Source organism: Narcine bancroftii, chromosome 10 (genome assembly GCF_036971445.1).
Source record: "Narcine bancroftii isolate sNarBan1 chromosome 10, sNarBan1.hap1, whole genome shotgun sequence".
NCBI lineage: Eukaryota > Metazoa > Chordata > Chondrichthyes > Torpediniformes > Narcinidae > Narcine > Narcine bancroftii.
In genome coordinates this window covers 66,817,275-66,839,455 of record NC_091478.1, presented here as the reverse complement: position 1 = coordinate 66,839,455, position 22,181 = coordinate 66,817,275, and the positions used below count along the sequence as shown (strand labels likewise).

The following is a 22,181-nucleotide window of genomic DNA, read 5'->3' as shown; positions in this document are numbered from 1 at the left end:
GTCAGAACTTCCCTTTTCCTTTTTCTAGGGGAACTGACAACAAGTGACTTTCACAATACTTCCAGATCCCAGACATGGGTCAGTCCAAAGTCAACATCACTATGATCTCAATCCAAATGCAGTGATTCCTCAGCTTCCAGAAACCCAAATGCAGGTCAATCAAAGTGACCTTTTCTTTGGCCATGGTGTGGTGCACTAATTGCCCTTCAAAAATGACTGGTCCTTCAGTCAGGATGGGGATCAAAATCCTCCTGACAGGGAGAAATAAATTGTCCATTACCACAAGCCACCCCAGAACAGCATTCCTTCCAAAATGCTGCTGCTCCACGTTCTGCTTCTTTAAAATGGTCCCTGTTCAAACAATGTGCTGTTTCTTTAATATGTTGGTCACATGACACTGCACCTGTGTCCCTGGAACACTTCCTTGCTTCTCTTCAGAAGTAGTGAAATGGGTCCACGCCCCTCATGATCACCCCTCGGCCTCCTTCAGTCTAGGTAATGCAGTCCCAGCCTTCCCTACCTCTTGCTATAACTCAACTCCCCAGTCCAGGTAACATCCTGGTGAATCTCCTCTGCGCCCATCCAATAAACATATGTCCTTCCTATATCTGGGTGATGAGAGAAGCATGCACTACTCTACATACGGTCTCACCAATCCTTTGTACAGCTGAATCATGATGTCCCAATTTTTGTACTCTAATATACTGTTCAATCAAGGCCACTGTGCCAAAAGCCTTCAACACCACCTTATCCACTGAGTTGCCACTTTAAAGAACTATACACCTGTACTTCTGGGTGTCTCTGTTTGACAACATTTTCCAGAGCCTTATTCACTGTCCAAGTCCTGACTTGGACTTACCTCACACAGGTCAGAATTTAATTTCATTTGCTGCACCTTGGCCTATCTACCCAACAAATATAGATCCTGTTGCAAACTTTGATAGAAATAAAACACAAAATTCTGCAGACACTGTGGTTGAAGTTAAAACATAATGCTGGAGAAACTCAGCAGGTCAAACAGTGTACTTTACATAGCAAAGATAAAGATACACAACCAACTTTTCAGGCCTTCATCATGGTATGGAAAAATGTCGGCAGGTGTCTGAACAAAAAGGTGAGGGCAGGAGGGCTGGGGGGAGGAGCATGGTCCCAAAGGCAGAAGGTAATAGGTGGAGGAGGGAAGGAGGACACAGTAGCAAACAGGGGGAGGAGGGATGGCTTGGTGAAATGAGAAGGGGTGGAGAGATGAAGGAAAGAAGATATGGGGTAGGGAGGGAGAAAGGAGAGCATGTTGGCAGAAACTGGAGAAGTTGACATTAATGCCATCTGGCTGGAAAATGTCCAGATGGAAAATCAAGTGTTGTTCCTCCAATTTACCGGTGGTGTTGCTGGGATAGAACATGAATGAGGCTATGAACAGACATGTGAGTATGGGAGTAGGGTGCAGAATTGAAATGGTTGGCCACTGAGAGGTCCCGTCCCAGACAGTGGGCCCAGTTTGCGCCCAGTCTCCCATGTAGAGAAAGCCACAAAGGGAGCATCGGATGCCGTAAATTAATCCGTTATCCTGCAGATAAAATTACATATCCAGGTGTAAAGGGAACAATCTCCTTGCTTCTCCAAAGACACATAGCAGTCTGATTGTACTCATACTGGCAATGACTCACCTCTTCTCCTTCCCCATGGGCTGAACAGTAGAAGCACTGGGCTGGGGGAGCTCTGTAATATCGGAAATGATTGGCCCTCCAGGGACTGGGCTGTTGGTGTAGGTATTTGAGCACAAGGCAGCTTCTGTGGACGGCTGTAAAAATGACCAATTTAACAACATTACCAATGATACAGAAGTAACATTTGCAAAATCATTATTAACAATTAACCTGGAGCTGGAAGTGTTTCTGTTCATGATCAAGAGGAACTGAAAGCTGCTGGTAAGCTCACATTAGACGTCATGAGTGAATATAACGATGAGGTTTAATTTGCTCACGGAGATATAGTCCTGTAATGCTCACTACATTAGACTTGTGCAAAAAGAATGGGATCTTTAAGTACAAAAAAAGGAGTAACCATTGACCCAAACTCCAACAAAAAGAGGGGCAAAGGAGATCATTAAAATGTGTCAACCATGTGGAGTCACCAATTATCAGGAACAATAAATCTGTAGGAATACTACAACTTTTCTAATAGAATCTTGCTGTTAACCCAGCCTTAGCTGCATTGAACGGGGGAATTACATAGACTAACTGCCTAATTATCACAAAAATGTTTTAATACTAGCAGGCAAGTCACATACCGACTGAATGAAATATGGATCCTGAAGAGGTTCTATTGATAGATGTCGACCGTATTTAGTTACAGGAGACAAAGAACTGTTGTCATCTAACATCAGGGGTCTACAAGATGAAGAGCAAGATTAAGCTAATGTAGGATTTTGAACTTGCATTGCATTAAACCATTCAGAACTTCCCAGTGGGAATGCAGTTTACATGAAAGCGGCTCTTTATGGCCTACTGAAGCTGCACACAGAAATATTTACTCAACTAAGCAGTTATTACTGGTTACCAATAACAAATAGCAAGGGCCCAAGTCATTGGTAGATTTTTATTCGGCTGAGGCAGTGGCTGCAGCACCTAACACTTTGACACAAGCCTATAGTGTAAGTAAGATTTTGTGCTCGGCATGTGCTCAGAGCTGTTTGGGGAGATTATCACCCTCCCAAAGTGTCCAATACACATGGGATCAAAAAATAAATACTCCTTCAAAGTAGACATCCTTTACCAAAGGAGTGAATGACTGCAGTTGCAATTGAATGTACAGCTTCACCAACATCCCTCATGAAGGACTTCTTCCTTGAATTGGTCTAGTTAAATGTGACTCCAAACCAGTTGACTTTGCCTTCTGAAATGGAAATTACATTACACACACATATATAAATAAAACTATTTAAATATACAAAATGACTGAAACCAGATTAACCAAGCTAATGGACTCGGACCTTGCAGAGTCCCCTTGTGAGCACTGTTGACTGATGTCAAGCTTGGGATATTGTCCATAGTCAAGCATCAGTTTGTGATTGCAGAATTGGAAGCTTGCAACCAAAGCTCTGCAATCCTCCACTCCATTGATACATGCTCCACACAAGCCCTGTCTAGGAATCTTTCCCCCACCAGGTTCTTTTCTTGAGGCACACTCTGGGTACTTGAGTATCTGGGTGGTGGTGAGGGACCATATTCACACAAGGCTCATATTAACTGTGGTGGGGCTATATGTACATGTGTGCATGTCTGTATAAATGAGTACAATGGGAACAGGAGAGTTAACTCCATGAAATAATCCCATCTAAGCAATATCAGACGCAGAAAGAATAAAGATCATACATTTGATATTCATCCTTTTAATAATAGGCACATTGAATGTCTGATAGTGGTCCCTTGACTATACAATGAATTAAGGATATTAGTTTCTTTATTAAACTGGAGAAAATCAAATACATATTAGGAGGGTCCACTGGAAAACTTGCCCACAAATGGCAACCCTTTATGCATTATTTCTCTGAGTTATGAGTGCTTTTGGAGTAAATGACTAACTGTGAGGTGGTTGTACCATAACAGATCAGTAATATACTGATGATACTGTCAGCAAAGCTAACAAGGTGGTCAGGTAGTCGGGGGGTGGCGGGGGGGTGGGCTGGATGTGTATCTGAACATTGGTGTATATGGTATTGGTTTTTCTGTTAAAAAGAAAATACAAGCACAATGTAAATCTGCACAAAGTTGTTTTTGATGCTCCATAAATACATGCCGAAAAAGATAATTGAAAAAGATAAGTGGCTAGGATTTTACACTGCTTTTGTGGCTTTCAAGAAGTTTAGATTTTTTCAAACTCTTTAATCCACGCCTGTGTCGAGTGCAGTTTGTGTGAAACTTTAGGTGATTCTGGCCATTTGCTGCCAACAGAACACGAATACCCAGGATCTGAAGGCAGGAAGTTTTTTTTTTACTGACCACAGGTCACATGCCATTCCAGGTTAACATTTTTAAAACTTTGGTCTTCTCAAATATCGACTTTTCAAACAAGTTATTGAGGAAAGTGATCAGATTGCAACTTCCAAATTTCAGTGTTCAGCATCCTCCTCCATTCTCCAGGCAGAATCCATTAGGAAACAAATACTCCTCTTACCCTCAGGCCCAAGTCCCCAGAACAATACAGCCTGAGTTGGCAAGATTTATTGTAATAGCATGGTCTAATATGTGCTCACCACAGCAGAGAGTGCTGATTGAATGGGTCATCAGATCTTACTCAGCATTCTGAACCCATTCACTCATTGTTCACATGGTAACAGGCCACCTGACCCTTCAGAGATGAGCCTGGCTAGTGAATGGGAATCAATCACACTCTGGTGCTCTCAGTACTTACATTTTTCTCTTCAGCCCGATGCCACTGTGGTTCGTATGGAGCTGGCTGAGCAGGAACTGAATCAGCTGTTCAGAGATCAAAGGCAGGTGTTAGCAGGGTGACCTGACTCACCAACATTCTCTAATGTCGACCAGCCGGTCAAGGTTGAAGCCAATTCTACACCACCTCCCACAGCCACTTCCCTGCAGCCCTGGTTCCTTCAATCAGTCCTGCAAGTTACCTCATTTCATCTCAACCAAGTACTTGACACATCCACACCTCAAACAATCCCTCGTCTCTCAATCTTTCTCCTCCCTCTGCAGCATTTATCACTGTAGTTTAATTGGCCAGCAGACCTGCAGGTCAGTGGGTTAGTATCTACCTGAAGTTGACAGTCATGCCCCAGAAGGGAAGGAAAATGCAGTCAGTAAAGGATTCCAGAAAGAAGCTACTGGACCCATTAAGTCTCTGCCTACTCTCACTACAGTTGCCATGTTAGTCCCATTCTCATGCTATTTCATCAAACTCTGCAAATTATTTTTACATTTTTAAACTTAGACGAAGCCTATTCGGACCACTGAAGCTACTGACCTTGGACCCCCTTGATTTTCCCTCAAGGGCATTCCATTTCCCCATTATCGGCCCTGATTGACTCTGCTTCCAGTACCCTTACTGGTAATGTCCCAGATTGTGACTCCTCTAAAAAAGTGTAAAAATATTTTTTCATTTCAGCATTAGCCCAAAACTTTATATCTGTTTCCTGGCCCTAGAATGATCTGCTGAAGGAATAGTTTCCTTCTATTCTTGCCGATTAATTCCACCATGATCATAATCTCCTCTCTTTGCTTTAAGGAGAAGGCTCTCTTCTCCAGTCTGGCCTTACAGCTGAAACCCTCCCTCCACGCCCACCACCCCCTCGCCCACCCCACCATGTTTTGAGGAAACTTTTCCTGTCCTCTCTCAAGGACTTCCAGATCCTTTCTGAGGTGCAGTGAGCAGAAATGAATGCAACGCTCAGAAGTAGCCTCTTGCAGCAACAGGGCTATTGGCAGTGAAATTACCAATCAGCTGCACTCTACTTTGGATGAGAGTTGTCACTCTCTGCAACTGTTTCACTGATTACCGATTCATCACTGTGGTTAAACTGAATTTCTCGGGTCACTTTGCCCTACTGTTGGATTGAACTACAGGTCTTTCAGGAAGGAAATTTCTCGGGAAAGGACAGCTTTTCATAATTCCAAGAAACTGGGAGCAGGTCCCCATCCCCAGCCACGGGGAAAGGGCAACCAGCAGGATGAGCACATTCTCCCAGAAGAGGTCGGACTCTGAAAAAGAGTTCTCACCTTGTTAATCACTTTTTGCTGCTGAGTATGTTTCTGCTGCAGAGATACAACCTCTCGCCACAGAACTTCATTCTGACTGAAGAAAAACAGAGTGTTAAAACAAACCCAGTCTTACTGACAGCTGACTGATAATCTGGCCCCACCCACAGGCACTCCTCCAACATTTAATTCCAGCTCCCAATCTCCAATTCATTTTCAATCTGACCTTTTGGAAAGGAATTTTCCCTAGTTCACCAATGTAAGAACTGTTCAATTGGAATTCATCCACTTCCACAGTGATACCAGACCACCCCAACATGTTCAACTGCATGGCCCTCTCATTACTTCACTTGTGGCCTCAGGAAAGCCATTCCAAATTCATCAGCGACCTCCAATTTCCAATGGATTCGCTGTCTAGTGCTAAATACTGGTACATTCAGAGTATTTTTTCCGTATGGAATCAAACATGTTTAGGATACATATCACGCACATGACTGCAAATCTAAAGTCTAAAGCTATCTTTGAGGCCCGCTCTCTCATCAGATGGATGTAACCAGATGTTATCTCATTATGGCATTGAGTTTATTTTCAAAGCTCCACCACAACTACTGACTGTTTCATGTCCTTTAGTCGACAGTCCACACTCTCCTGATGACCTCGCATCAACTGCATGTCATACAGTAGTTTGCTGATGTCCTCCTGGCGCATTTTGGTTTCTTCACTCTTCACAACAGATACCTGGAGCGGAGAGAGAAGCATTTGGGGCTAATTATGGCTTTGCAATCAAAATGCTGGTTCAGAAGAGCTTGATGCAACCAGATGATAAATGCTGGTGAACCATTAAGCATCCTGCTTAGAAAAAAACCCCATCCAATTTTTTAAAAATCCACATTTTCTCCAGAAATTCATCCCTTGCTTTAGATTTTATAATAGGTTTTACATTTTTATGTCAGTTTGTATATTTGTAGTGGCATCAATTAAATACACGAGTAAGATTCCAATTCATAAATGTGCTGGAGAAACTCAGTGGGTCATGCAGCATCCGGGGAAGTGAAGGGCAACCAATGTTTCGGGCCTAGACCCTCGCTGCGTGAGTATGCTGAGGCAGCAGCGAGCAAGCACAAAACTCAACAGACTGAACAACAGGCTTTATTCAGGTAAAAGTCTGAATACCAGTTCATGCTTCAGTGGCTCTCGTGTGACTGGCTCAGGTCTATATTTGGGTCGACTGATTGATAGTCAGTAGGTAGAGTCAGCCCCCTAGGGGGTCTATTGATTGACAGCCGGCCAGGTGGAGTCAGCCCCTTAGGTGGTCTTCCTGCAGGTACAGAGATTGCACCCTGCAGTCGGCTGGTGTCATATCACCACAGTGAACTGCTGAGTTTCTCTAGCACATTTGTGCATTGCACTCGACCCCAGCATCCGGAGACTTTCTTGTTTAACAGGAGTAGGATTATTGCATGGTTGCTTTAATTCTCAGCCCCTTTCCCCATCTAGCTTTTTTTCTGTCACTTTTATTCCTTCCTTCTCCTCTTTGCTCCAGCTGATGAGGACCAGTCCTAGAGTTCACTTAAAGAAGCAGGGAACAATATGCATATATATGGCACATGTCAAGCATTTTGGAGATCTACTCGTACTTTGCAGCCAATTAATGAACATCCCCAGTGCACGTGGAGCCATCCATGCTACAAGCTGACATGGGCAAGGCTCCTCAATTCTTCCTCCGTTACACTGACTACAACATTGGTGCAGTTTCAGGATGAGCTCATCAACTTAATCCACCTTGCTGCCAACTTCCAATGTGACCTCATATTCACTTGGTCTATCTCTGGCAACAATTTCCCCTTTCTTAATCTCTCTGTCTCCATCTTGGGAGACAAATGTGCGACAGACACTTTCTACAAACTCACCGACTCCCACAATTACACCTCTTCCCATCCTGTTCCCAGAATTTCTATTCCTTTCTCACAATTTCTCCCTCTCCATTGCATTTACTCCCTGGTCTTCCCTGCAAGATCATCCTTCTTCAAAAAAAACATGACTTTTCCTCTACTATCATCAACTAGGGCCCAGGCCCACTCCACGCTCAAATGCAACAAAGGCAGGATCCCCCTACCAGTCTCCATATTCAACATATCATCTTCCACATTTTCCACCACCTCCAAAAAGAATCCCACCCACCAGACACATCTTCCACTCTCCTACCCTCTTTACCTTCCACAGGGACTCTCTCATCCTTCCCAACAATTGCCTCCTTGGCACCTACCCCCTGTGACCACATGAAATTCTACACCTGGGCTCACACCTCCTCCCTCACTAAATAGCCCTTTCAATTGAACCAACACTTCACATGTGAATCTGCAGGAGTCATCTACTGCATCTGGTAATCACATTGTGGCCTCTACCTCAGAGAGACTGGATATTGACTGGGAAATCGCATCATTGAGCACCTTGGTTCTGACTGGATCACCCAGCACCAAGTTCCAACCCATTTCAATTCTCTGCCCCATTTCCAAGCTGACATGTCTGTCCACGGTCTCAGGCACTATCAAACTGAGACCACCTGCATATTGGAGGAACAACACCTCATCTTCCATCTGGGCCCCCTCCACCCAGACAGCATTAACATTAATTGGTTTCTGTTAGCTTCTCTCCCACCTTGTCTCTCCCTTTCCCTATCCCTCTGCATCCTTTCCTCTAGCTCTGCATTCACAGAGCTACCACCGCACCCTTCCCTGATCAATTCTCAGCTTTTTCTCTCCTGCCTTCCTACCCATGTTCTCCTATGTCCTCTCAACTGTTGGCTTGTGCTCCTCCCCCTGGCCCTTCTCCCCTCCCCTCCCCACCTTTTTATTCAGGCACCCGCCCGTTTTATGCTCATACCTTGACGAACGACTCAGGCCCGAAACGTTGCTTATTTATCTTTGTCTCCTATGGACGCTGCAGGACCTGCTGAGTTCCTTCAGCACTTTTGTGTTATTAACTACAATTCACAGCGTCTGCAGACTTTGTGGCTTCAATGATTCTTTCATCTGAGATACATATTACCTGCAACATCAGGAGAATTTCCATGTCATGGAATCTTTTGCATAATTTCTGAGAGCAGATAAGGCCCTTTGAGGGAAATCATGCATTCCACCCAGAGGGCTTACTCTCATTGAGCAACTCCTCAGAGCCTTAGATGTAAGCTTGTCTGACTTCCATGCATTGTAATGGGTATGTCGATGCTGAATCTACTATTAGGTCCAACGTTCCAAGAAATTTTTTTATGTTGTACAGTCCAGGGTTATATCCCTGAAAGGCAAGAACTCCACAATGCAAAATAAAAGCCACATGTGACTCAAAGATAAAGAGGAAAGGAACAACAGAACATTTAATAATAAGCCATAAAACTAACACAAACTTTTGCAAGGACAAGAAGTAAAAAAAAAACACCAAACAACACAGATGTTCAGAGCTACAGAGAGGAAGAATACAAAGTAATTTGCAAGGGAAATCAAGTTCAAAGCCAAAATTGATGTGGGCATTTGGAGGTGATGTAAGCCACCTTGAATATTGATCCGGCAAATAAAAATGAGAGAAAGGTAGACACACTTGGCTAAATCCAGTAGACAAAGAGGACTTCCAAAAAAAAACTAATTCTGGATCAGGGAGAGCAATTCGCTAAAACAAGGGGGTCTCGAAGACAGAAGTGACGGTATTAAACAGAAACATATCGCAGAACCATTCTTATCCTAGAGTATAAGGTTCAGGACATCCTGACTATAAATTTCCAAAGTTCCCCTAAATTCAGCAATTTGTTCTTTAGATGAAATGACTCCATTGAACAGACCCTTTGGCCCAAATGTCTAGACTGAACATAATGGCCAAATCAAAGCCAAACTCTGATGTTTTTACCTGATAGACACCACTCCATCACCTTCATATTCATGGATGTATCCAGAAGCCTCTTAAACATATTTAATAAAACTGAGTGGGAAATATCACAAGATAATAGATTACAATATCTGTTTTGAAACAACTAGAGTCTATAATTAAGGGCAGAATGGTTGAGCACTTTCAAAAACTGTTCAGAGAATCACAAAGTTCTCCTCTTGCCCTGATGACATGGATTTAACTATTGAATGTTAATGATTTAGGCACCAAGAACATACTTGAGAAAGTCTTTCACAAACTAAGATGAGGATATGTTAAAACACAAGAAATTGAAAACAAATTATTGCTCTAATTTTGAAATGGGCTGAAATGCAGGAAACAAAGAGTAGGGATAATGGATAAGTGCTCTAATTTGGCAGGATGTGCCTTCTGATGTTTGACAATTTACATAATGTTGAGCAGCAACTAGATGCTGTATTTATAAACTGCTTGAACAATGGGATAAAAAGGCACAGAAATTACATGATGAATGGCTTTGTAAGAAGAGCAGCCAGAAGCATCAAATTACAAAATTTAATGCTTAAAATTGTAGCAGATGGATTTCAAAGCAGGCAACTATGAGATTATCCACTCATGATTTCCAAGGCAGAGAACAGGACACTTTGTAAATCCCATAAAGGTGGCAACAGAAAAGGTCTAAAGAAACTTAGAGAATTCCTGTACAGGGTACATTAAAATGCCTTGGATTGATTAAGAAGATCATTTAAAAAAATCATTTGAATGCTGGCCTATTTACCTGGAGGGTGAATCTAACAGAAGCAAATACAAGTCCCCGTTGGAATAAAATTAGGTCACCATTCGAATTCTGGACAGCAGATGGAAGGAAGGAGATAACACTGGTGGCAGGAGGACTGTACAGATTCACCTGATGATACCTGAATCTCAAGGGTTAAACTACAGAAGGTGATACAAAGACTCAGTGCCAAGGAATACAACCTTATTTTGTGGTATTCCTTTGAATTTAGTGGTGAACAGTTGATTGGATTGAATTTTCAATTAAAATACACCTGATAAAGTTTATAGAAAGAAATGATTTCTGCTATTTGGACTTGAATGTGAAAAAAATGAGATAGGCCTTCCAAGGGTCAAGAAACTCTTCTAAACACAAAGTGGTGGAAGCTTGAAACCCACTGCCAGAAGTATGAATTTAGTGCTTGAATAATTTAATGCTAGTTGATAAATCTTGTTAAGTGATGAAGTTGGTTATATGGTTAGCCATGTTTTTCTTTCAATGGTGAAATGAGTTTGAAAGACAACATGTCAAACTCCAAGTCTTGAGTACCCCTTTCAAATCCCATTGCCTTCAGCTCTCCTCCTCACCCCAATATTCCTTCACAACTGAAGTCCACATTAATCGTATGGTAATTTTTAAAAAATTTTTTTTATTTTTCACACTGTGAACCATATCAACCAAAATATATACAAACGTTTCTCATTAAATATACACAGTGGCATTTCCTCCCTTTTTCCCCCCCTACTCTCTCTCCCCCCTTCCCACCCCCCTCCAAAACCAATAAATATTCAACATATACAATATAATAAAACCATTAAACAATGTCATCACACAATGAAAAATAAATAAGAAAAATTGTCATCTACTTTTACACACTAGATCAAGTCATTTTGTCTTCTTATCATTTTAGGGGGTGGAGGTCCGAGGCAAGCCCTCTCTGTTATGTTCCATGTATGGTTCCCAAATTTGTTCAAATAATGTGACTTTATTTTTTAAATTATATGTTATTTTTTTCCAATGGAATACACTTATTCATTTCCATGTACCATTGCTGTATTCTCATGCTCTCTTCCATTTTCCAAGTTGACATACATTTTTTTTGCTACTGCTAAAGCTAAATAAATCTTTTTTGTTCCTTATCCAATTTGAGGCCTAATTCCTTACTCCTTATATTACTTAGAAGAAAGATCTCTGGATTTTTTGGTATGTTGTTTTTTGTGATTTTATTTAATATCTGATTTAGATCTTCCCAAAACTTTTTCACTTTCTCACATGCCCAAATTGCATGTACTGTTGTTCCCATTTCTTTCTTACAGTGAAAACATCTATCTGATAATGGTGGATCCCATTTTTTTAAAAAACTTTTGGGGCGTTATATCTAACCAGTGTAACCAATTATACTGTATCATGCGTAACCTTGTGTTTATTATATTCTTCATAGTTCCAGAACATAACTTTTCCCATGTTTCATTTTTTATCTTTATGTTTAAATCCTTTTCCCACTTTTGTTAGGGTTTATAGCTTATTTCATCCTTTTCCTTATCTTGCAGCTTAATGTACATGTTCATTATAAATCTTTTACTTATCATTATGTCTGCAATCACATATTCAAAGCTGCTTCCTTCTGGTAATCTCAGTCTGTTTCCCAATTTATCCTTTAAATAAGCTTTCAGTTGATGATATGCAAACATTGTACCATGAGTTATTCCGTATTTGTACTTCAACTGTTCAAATGTTAATAAATTATTTCCCAAAAAACAATTTCCTATTCTTTTAATTCCTTTTCTCCCCCATTCACTAAAGGAAAGGTTATCTATTGTAAAAAGGGTTAACAGATTTTGCGTCAATAGTAATTTTGGTATTTGGTAATTCATTTTTTTTTCCTTTCTAAGTGAATCTTCTTCCATATATTGAGTAAATGATGCAGTACTGGTGAGCTTTTATATTGTACCAGCTTTTCATCCCACTTATAAAGTATATGTTCCAGTACCTTCTCCCCTATTTTATCTAGCTCTATTTTAGTCCAATCTGGTTTTTCTCTTACCTGATAAAAATCTGATAAATACCTTAATTGTGCTGCTCTATAATAATTTTTAAAGTTTGGTAGCTGTAAACCACCTTGGTTGTACCTCTCTGTTAATTTATCTAACGTTATCCTCGGTTTCCCCCATTTCCACAAGAATTTCCTTATTATTCTCTTTAGTTCATTGATTTTTAATGTTAAGGGAATTGATAACGATTGAAATAAGTATTGTATCCTTGGGAAGACATTCATTTTAATGCAATTTACCCTCCCTATCAATGCTAGCGGTAATTCTTTCCAATGTTCTAAGTCTTCCTGCAATTTCTTTATTAGTGGCTGATAATTTAATTTGTACAGGTGGCTTAAATTATTATCTAACCTAATACCTAGGTATCGGGTTGCTTGTGTTTGCCATTTAAATGGTGATTCTTTTTTAAATTCTGTATAATCCTCATTACTCATTGGCATCACTTCACTTTTATTTGCATTGATCTTGTACCCCAATATTTTTCCATACCCCTTCAATTTCTTAAGTAATTCTTTTATTGATATTTCTGGTTCTGTTAAGTATACTATGATGTCATCTGCAAATAAACTGATTTTATACTCCTTCTCCTTTATTTTTATCCCTTTTATTTTATTTTCTGTTCTTATCAGTTCTGCCAATGGTTCTATTTCTAAAGCAAACAGTGAGGGGGGGGGGGAAATAATGGACATCCCTGTCTAGCTGACCCACTTAATTTAAATTGGTTCGATACATATTCATTTACTGTTACCTTCACCAATGGTCCATTATATAATGCTTTAATCCAATTAATATATTTTTCTGGTAGATTGAACCTCTGTAAATAAATAATTCCATTCTACTCTGTCAAAGACTTTTTCTGCGTCTAAAGCAACAGCCACTGTTGGCTTCTTATTTCCTTGAACTGCATGAATTAGATTAATAAGTTTACAGACATTATCCGCTGTTCGTCTTTTCTTAATAAATCCAGTTTGATCTTGTTTTACTATGTTTTGTACACAATCGGCCAATCTGCATGCTAATAATTTTGCTGTCATCTTATAATCTGAATTAAGTAGAGATATTGGTCTATATGATGCTGGTGTTAGTGGATCCTTCCCCGTCTTTGGTATTACTGTAATTATTGCTGTCTTACATGAATCTGGTAAATTTTGTGTTTCTTCTATTTGGTTCATTACTTCCAGGAGCAGAGGAATTAATAACTTTTTAAATGTTTTATAGAATTATATTGTGAAACCATCCTCTCCAGGCATTTTATTGTTCGGCATCTTTTTTTTTAATATATCCTGTACTTCCTCTATTTCAAATAGTTTTATCAGTTTGTTTTGTTCCTCTTGCAATTTCGGCAGTTCAATTTTAGCTAAAAACTCTTCTATTTTATCATCTTTCCCCTTGTTCTCAGTTTGGTATAATTGTTCATAAAATTCCTTAATGTTCTCATTAATCTCCATTGGATTATATGTAATTTGTTTGTCCTTTTTTCCTTGATGCCAGTACAGTTTTTTTAGCTTATTCTGTTTTAAGTTGCCAGGCTAATATTTTGTGTTTTTTCTCCTAGTTCATAATATTTTGCTTTATTTTCATTATGTTCTTCTCCACCTTGAACGTTTGTAATGTTTCATATTTTTTTTTGTCCTCCAATTCTCTCCTTTTCGTTATATCATCCCTTTTTACTAGTTCCTTTCCTATACTTACTATCTCCCTTTCCAACTGCTCTATTTCCCGATTGTAGTCCTTTTTCATCTTAGTTACATAACTGATAGTATAACTAGATTGATAAATGCACGTTATGCAATGATTAACTATAATTTTTTACATCAATTAAACTTAACACCTGAAAAATTAAAAAAAGTATGGTTTTCATGAATCAGATTTGTGTTTTAGATGTGGTCATTCAGTTGGAACTTTTTTTCATGCTGTTTGGTCATGTATGCAATCTTTTTGGAAGAAAATTCAATTGTTTTTAGAATACCTGTATAAGATTAAAATACTTTTAGATCCGACAGTATTTTTATTGGGTAGTTTGCAACCTTTGAAAGGTTTGGGATTAGATAAGTTTCAACTTGCTTTTGTATATTTAGCTTTATCTGTAGCAAAAAAATGTATTGCTAGTATGTGGAAAGATACAAATATGATTAATATTAATAGATGGCATAATGAGATGAAATATTGTTTAATAATAGAAAAAATTACATATGTTTCGTGTGATAATTATAGTTTTTTTATTAATAAGTGGTTGTTATACTCAGAATATTTACATTTCAATTTATATTGATTAGATCTTAATCTGTATGTTTAATTTTTCTTTAATATTTTTTCTTTTTTCTTTCTTTATGGCTCTCCTTAGGAGAGTTGGCTGAAGGGGGGGGGTTCTTTTCTTTTTTTTTCTTTTCTATATATAAAAAATAACATTCATGTTTATGGTTAATTGTTGTATATGTTATGTACTGTTTTTTGAATGAATAAATAAAGTTTAAAAAAAAATATTAGTTACATAACTTATTATCTGCCCTCTAATGAAGGCTTTCATTGCGTCCCATAATATGAATTTGTCTTTCACAGATTCTGTATTTATTTCAAAATATGTTTTAATTTGACATTCAATAAACTCTCTAAATTCCTGTCTTTTAAGTAGCATGGAGTTTAACCTCCATTTAGATGTTCTTGGTGGGATGTCCTCCAGTTCTATTGCTAATAACAGGGGTGAATGATCAGATATAACAGAATCTTGCTTTATATTCAGTTTTCCTAACTCTCCCTTGAATATGGGCTGACAACAAAAACATATCAATCCTTGAGAATGTTTTATGCCTACATGAATAATATGAGTATTCCTTCTCTCTTGGGTGCTGCCTCCTCCATATATCCATATAAGTTTCATTTCCTGCATTGATTTAACCATAAATTTGGCCACTTTATTCTTTTTGTAAGTCTTTGTCCAGTTTTATCCAACATTGGATCCAAATTAAGGTTAAAATCCGGTCCTATTAATATATTCCCTCGTGTATCTACAATCTTCAAAAAAATATCTTGCATAAACTTTTGATCCTCTTCATTAGGTGCATATATATTTAGCAAATTCCAAAATTCTGAATATATCTAACACTTTATCATTACATACCTCCCTGCTGGATCTATTATTTCCTCCTCTATTTTGATTGGTACATTTTTATTAATTAATATAGCTACATCTCTAGCTTTTGAATTATATGATGCTGTCACTACATGTCCTACCCAGTCTCTCTTTAATTTGTTATGTTCCACTTCAGTTAGATGCGTTTATTGCACAAATGCTATATCTATTTTTTCTTTTTTCAGTAAATTTAATAGCCTCTTCCTTTTAATTTGGTTATGTATTCCATTAATATTTATAGACATGTAGTTCAACGTGGCCATCTCATATCCTGTTTACATCTCGTTTCCGCTTCCTCACCTTTTCATCTCAATTTTCCCTTTTTAAACTCAATGTATGACAACAAATTTAAAACATAAAATACTCCAACAACTCCCCCATCCAATGTTCCCTTAACCCCAAATATCTCCCCCACCCCCCCCCCCCCCCGAGTTGCCCCTTATCCCTTGCCGGGAAACCACAACTCCCCTTTCCATTTGGATTCCGAACCTGCTCGCAAGCATCAACTTATTTCGCAGTGATGGTTATTCTCTCTCCCCAACCCCCGCAGAAAACACTTTTCTTTACACATATAACAAAGTTCTCCTTTTTTCCCCCTTACTTCCTTCCTTCTCTTTCCCTTCTTTAGTTCTTTACATAGACATTGTTTTTACATCTTTATATATATTTTATTGCCATTCTTAATTCTTATTACATCTCTTTATCTCTCCTTCTGTCCTGCAAGCTTTCTGCAAATTCTTGTGCTTCTTTTGGATCTGAGAACAGTCTGTTTTGCTGCCCGGGGATAAATATTTTAAGCACAGCTGGATGTCTTAACATAAATTTATAATCTTTTTTCCATAGGATTGATTTTGCTGTATTAAACTCCTTCCTCTTTAAGAGTTCAAAACTTAGGTCTGGGTAAAGAAATATTTTTTTGACCCTTGTATTCCAATGGTTTATTGTCTTCTCTAATTTTATTTCTTGCCTGCTCCAGTATATTTTCTCTTGTCATATATCTCAAAAGTTTTACTCAAATGGATCTTGGTTTTTGATGTGTCTGTGGTTTCGGAGCTAGTGTTCTGTGTGCCCTTTCTATTTCAATTCCTTCCTGCATTTCTGTTGTTCCCAGGACCTTTGGGATCCATTCTTCTATAAATTCCTTCATATCTGTGCCTTCTTCATCTTCCTTTAGGCCCACTATTTTTATGTTGTTTCGCCTACTATAATTTTCAAACATATCAATTTTCTGAGTTAACAACTCTTGTGTCTCTTTAATTTTTTAATCACATTCTTCCAATTTTCCTCTCAAGTCTTTTACTTCCATTTCTATAGCCATTTCTCGTTCTTCCATATTTTCTACTCTTTTCCCTATTTTTGTCATGACTAGCTCTAATCTTTGCATTTTATCTTCTGTTCTTTATATTTTTCTTTTAATTGCACTAAATTCTAATGACAACCATTCTTTTAATGCTCTCATTTGTTCTTCAAAAAAAGCTATCTATATTCTGTCCATCTGTTTTACCTTCTATTTCTCTGTGAAAATCTTGGTCGTCTTCTTCCTCTTCTTCTGTGTCTGTACCTGTGTTTGTGTCTTCTTCTTTTCTTCTTTGTATCTGTGTCTCTTCTGATTTTTCTGATGAGTAGCTTGTCTCACTTTGTCAGGTCTCTTCTTGCTTGGCCTCTTGCTGTTGGTCCTCTTCTTCTGAGCTGCTCATCTGTCGGGCCTCCTGCGACTGCTCCTCTTTCCTTTCACCCCGTCGACTTTCTTTCTCACCTGGTACTTCACTCCCACTCCTTCTGCTTTCCTCATCTTCCTGCTGAGAGCCCTGGTGTTGGGCATTCCTCAGCTGGTTGCGCCATGGTTGCCCGCTCCTCAGCTGAGCCCCCTCCCGTTGGTGTTTTCCTTTACCTTAGATTGCGCACTGCGCACTTTTGTTTGGCTCAGAGTCATTTTTGCAGTCCACCGGTCAGGGGGTCGCGACTCCACGGGGTCGTCACCAACCTCAGAGATCGGCCGCTCTTCTCCACCATGGCTCCCTGTTCCTTTGTGCAGGTAAGGCCTTCTCCTTTCTTTTGCGGTGTCTTTTCTTTTTTTTTCCCCCGTTGTTTTTACTTTTTCCTTCTTAGGTGCCATTTTCTTTCTCTTTTCTGCAACTTTATCTTTTATTTCTTATATTTTGTATTTATTGAACTTTGTCTGTTCTTAACTTTTTTTCTTCCTTTCTGGAGAGGGCTGGTTTTACCCTACCAGCCACTACTCCATCACGTGACTCCTCCAATCATATGATAAAATGACCACAGTGATCCAAAGCTTCACTAATACAACACACTGCACGCTTTTGCGTGAAGTAGATAAAATGGGCAGAGCAATGGCAAATGGAGTTTAAACCTGAAAACTATGAGGTGATGCAATTTTGGAGGAATAATAAGGCTACAATAGACACAATGAATGGTAGGATCTGAGGAAGCATTGACAAAGAATCTTGGGATCCTACTCCCTGGATTCCTGAAGGCTGTAGTACAGATAAGGGGATTAAGAAAACGTAAAGGATACTCACCTTTATAAGCTGAGACAGAGGATATATGAGCAGGAAGGTTATGGTACAATTACATGAAACATTGGTGTCAACCCACAGCTGGAGTATTGTATCCAGTTCTAGTCATCGTATACAATAGGAAGGATATTGCATTGGACAGAGTGCAGAAGAGATTCACTAGAATGATGTTTGAAATGGAGCAGAGACTAGAAGAGAGACTAAATAGGCTGGGGTTGTTTTCCTTGCAACAAAAATGGTGAGGGAGGATCTGATTGGAATATGCAAAATTACATAAGGGGCATTGATAGGATTTATAGTGAGAAGCTTTCCCCTGAACAGAGATATCTATAAACACTGGACAATTAAGATTTTTCTTCCTGAACATGTTTGAGTATATTTTATGATTTTGGGCCAGTGATCACGAAATCACCTTAAAAATTTCCTATCACATACTTTTTTTTGGATCCAAGCTATTTTTGTGATTTACTGTTATATTTTGAGTCTACTAGTACAGTACATTGCCCACAAAGCAGTCTGCTTTGGTCAGTCCACACATGTTTGAGCATGCATTCATTGCAAGCGCTATGCAAATGTTGTCTGAGACTTGTGCATGCCTAGTTGGGATAGATGCAGACAGGCCATAAAAGCAGTTCACATATACATATGCTGTGCATTCAATACATTGATATAGATTGAAAGCATGTTGATGTACATGTTCTTCAGGCAAAAGCATAGTGAGTGTATCTAACAATAGCATTTTTTGTAGATGCAGAAGGCTCAAAGACACAGCATGACTGCACTTCTTAAGAAAGCCTATGACCTTTACTTCGGTTGTAAAATTGTGACCAAGACCTGGGCTCCTCACATTTATTATGCAACATGTGTAGTCAACCTGAGAGCATGGCTCAGCATCATTTTGCGATTAAACATTCTAAATTCAATAAAAGTTAATTTAAAGTTTCTCCAACTTCCTACATGATACAGCAAGTCTGAAATTATCTTGGTGTTCAGCTTGCAATCGTCTATCATAATCCCCTTTTTTTTTGAGGAAGCAAACCTTTTGAAAAAATTTGTTGTCCAGCGTCATCAAGAAGCAAAGGTTTGAGACTGGGGGGGGGGGGGGGGGGTGGGGGGTCTGGAGATTTAGTGAAGATTTGCATAAGATTTTCTCCCACAGAGTGCTTTGAAACTGGAACACTCTGCCTTGAGGAATGGTCGTGTAAATTACTCTTGCCACCATGAAGTCTTTTGATGAGTTACTGAATTACCACAGCACAGAAGGTTGAGTGCAGGGGAAATGGAATAAGTACAGACAGATGATGATGTAGGCACAGTGGGCTGAGGGCCTGTTTCTAGCATCATGATAGTAATATTATTATTCAGTTGCTTCTGGGAGCATTCCAGTGGAATTAGAAAGTCCAAATATCAGGCACCTCCAGCAAGAAAGAATATTGTTAAGGGGTCCTAAATAAGAGAGTGGCGGCCATTTTAGTGCAGCCTAAATAAGAGAGAGGTGGCCATTTTAGTGCAGATTCTGGAAATGAGGAATGTGGCACAAATCAACATAGCAGTAAATTCTCTATGAAAGATATTTCTCTCAGGATTGTGTGCAAGGGTGGTGATTTGTTCTAGCATGTTCAAACATTAACCTTTCAATCCTGAGGCACAATGGACTTCTTTGCCTGGCTGAGATATTTCAGGGTATTTGAAGATTACTTAGTCAATGATTAAACCAAACTAGTTTAATTCAATCTGCTTACTTCCAGTGTTAATTCAAATTAAACTGAGACTGACAAGTGCCACCTTTTTAAACATCAATGGGGAATTTCTCATTCTGCTGCCCCCCCCCCCCACCCCACCGAATGCATCTAATAGTAATCAACAGGTATAGTGGAGCCTCAAAGGTCTGACCCTCCCATTATATGCGTCTCATCTCCCAACACCAAGTGCACACTCAAATGCACATTGGTGTTGTGACAGATTATGTTATGTTTTATATTGTATATAGATATGTTCTAAAGGAGATAAATTGTGGCAGGTTTTTTTTAGTGTAGGTCACACTTCAAAACAGATCTCATTTAAAATATTGGAGCTCTGCTCAAGCCAGAGAGGACGGCTCCAAATCCTTTGCACATGCCTTGGGGAGTGCCCAAGGGACGTCACTAATGGATTGTTGTTTTGAAAAGCAACAGATGAAAGAACTCGGAGGATTGGGTTCGGAGCCACAGGCTGTCTGAGGGCTGCTTGCTGTTTTTAGGGGTGGTCATGTGTTTTACAAAGACAGAGAGAGTCAAACAGGCTTTTCTCTGAGCGAGAAAGAGAGAGAGAAAGAATTCAGTTCAGCAGCAGCAGCTGGGACTGGAACAGGACAAGCTGGCAAACTTGTGGGAAAAAACCCCATTTTGAAGACAGGTTGTGAGTGCTTAGTTCAGCCTGGTCAAAGCCCTTGTGGTCCATACAAGAGGAGAGGGCTGGTAGACAGAAGGAGAGGGCTAGTTCACTAGAAATAAGGGAAACAAAAAGGAACTCTGTGGTGACCTGAAAGAAAGAGGTTATCATCTGGAAAACCCTGATGGGGCAAGCTTCTTCGGCAAGACATTAACGTGGCTGTTTGGAAAGGGATCAGTTTATTTCCACCGAACAACAAATCTCTCTCTGAAAACCGACAAGAACCTTCCTGAGTGGTAACCATTTACCTTTCAAGCTCCAAAGCCTGATGAACTTCATCAATGTAAAATTCTGTGCACAGTATAAGAATTGCCTGCAACCAGTGAACTTGGAGTAATGAGATTGAATTGTGATTCAAAGAACCTTTCTGAACTTACATACACATTACATACACGTGCACTTAGAATTAGAAGGGGGTTATATTAAGTAAGTTAATAGTAATAAGTTAGAGTTTGATCCTGTTTTCATGTTAAAGATAATTAAAAGCAACTTTTGTTTAAGTAACCATTTGTCTTGGTGAATTTCTGCTGCTTCTGGTTTTGGGGTCCTCTGGCCTTGTAACAGTGTACAACTTCCATTAGTTTTTGTCTGTCATTTTAAAGATCTATGTATTCCCATCCTATTACAGTGCAAGTCAATATTCCATCATTCCAGGACATGAACAGAGGCCATTTTGATCCATCTAGTTGAGGCTAGCAAGCCCATTCCCATTGATTCTCTCAATAATATATTCTCCCCACATTCCCGGCAACTTCTACCCAGATTCTACCACCACGCCCACAAACCAGGAGTAATTTTAATTGACTAACTCACAATTCTTTGGGATGTGGGAGGAAACCGACACATCCAGAGGAGAACATGCAAACTCTGCTGGAGTTTGAGCATGGGGTTTGCACCTGGGTTGCTGGAACTGTGAGGTGTCAGCTCCACCGGCTGCCCACTGTGAGACTTTTTTATGCTGCTGATACAAAATTTGATTCACAGACAAGAGCATTCTCGTTTTATTAAGGAACAACATCAAGTCCCCACCTTTCTTTTGATGTGTTCCAACAGGTGCTCCTGGCCCCGGAGGAAGTACAAGTGCTGGAATTCCGTGTCCTCCCGTTCCGGCTTCACCAAGCCGCTTTGCTCAATATTCACCCACCTTCCGAAGCCATCTGGATGAAGATATCAGAGAGAAAGAGAACTTCCATCAATGTGCAGAACTTCTTAATAAAAGCAGAAAATACTGGTGTAGTGATATGCTGTTGTATATATGAGGCTGGCCCGCCCACTAGTGATTCATCTCCTATGTCTCCTCCCCTTATGATCCGGCCATAAAGGTCGACCTCCCTCCCCCCTTCCGACATTCCTGTACCTGGATCCGTGTTTATTAAAGCCTATCATTCCAATGCTCTCGACTCCGTGGTTATTGACAGAGTCTATCAACTGGAAACACTGAGCAAGCCAGGCAGTATGTGTGTATAAGTTTGACACACACAAACACATGGAGAGAGAGAGAAAGATCATGTTTCAAATCAATTACATTTAATCTGAACGGTGAAGGGTTACAGATAAAATAAACCCCATGAATCATGGAGCTTTACAGCATGGAAACAGGCCCTTTGACCCAACTTGTCCACACCAGCTAAGTTGTCTACACGAGTGAGT

The 22,181-nt window shown here is 39.6% G+C and overlaps 1 protein-coding gene across 1 annotated transcript in view; it reads right to left on the bottom strand.

Annotated features, from left to right (window-relative positions):
* hsf4 (heat shock transcription factor 4) overlaps positions 1 to 22,181 on the bottom strand; it is an 86,673-nt gene that overhangs the window by 25,153 nt on the left and 39,339 nt on the right. The window contains exons 3-8 of the mRNA XM_069901208.1: positions 21,561 to 21,688; positions 6,328 to 6,452; positions 5,736 to 5,811; positions 4,414 to 4,478; positions 2,291 to 2,390; positions 1,668 to 1,801 (exon numbers count right to left, since the gene is read on the bottom strand). Coding sequence (XP_069757309.1) covers positions 1,668 to 1,801; positions 2,291 to 2,390; positions 4,414 to 4,478; positions 5,736 to 5,811; positions 6,328 to 6,452; positions 21,561 to 21,688 — 628 coding nt within the window. The remainder of the gene's footprint in view (positions 1 to 1,667; positions 1,802 to 2,290; positions 2,391 to 4,413; positions 4,479 to 5,735; positions 5,812 to 6,327; positions 6,453 to 21,560; positions 21,689 to 22,181) is intronic.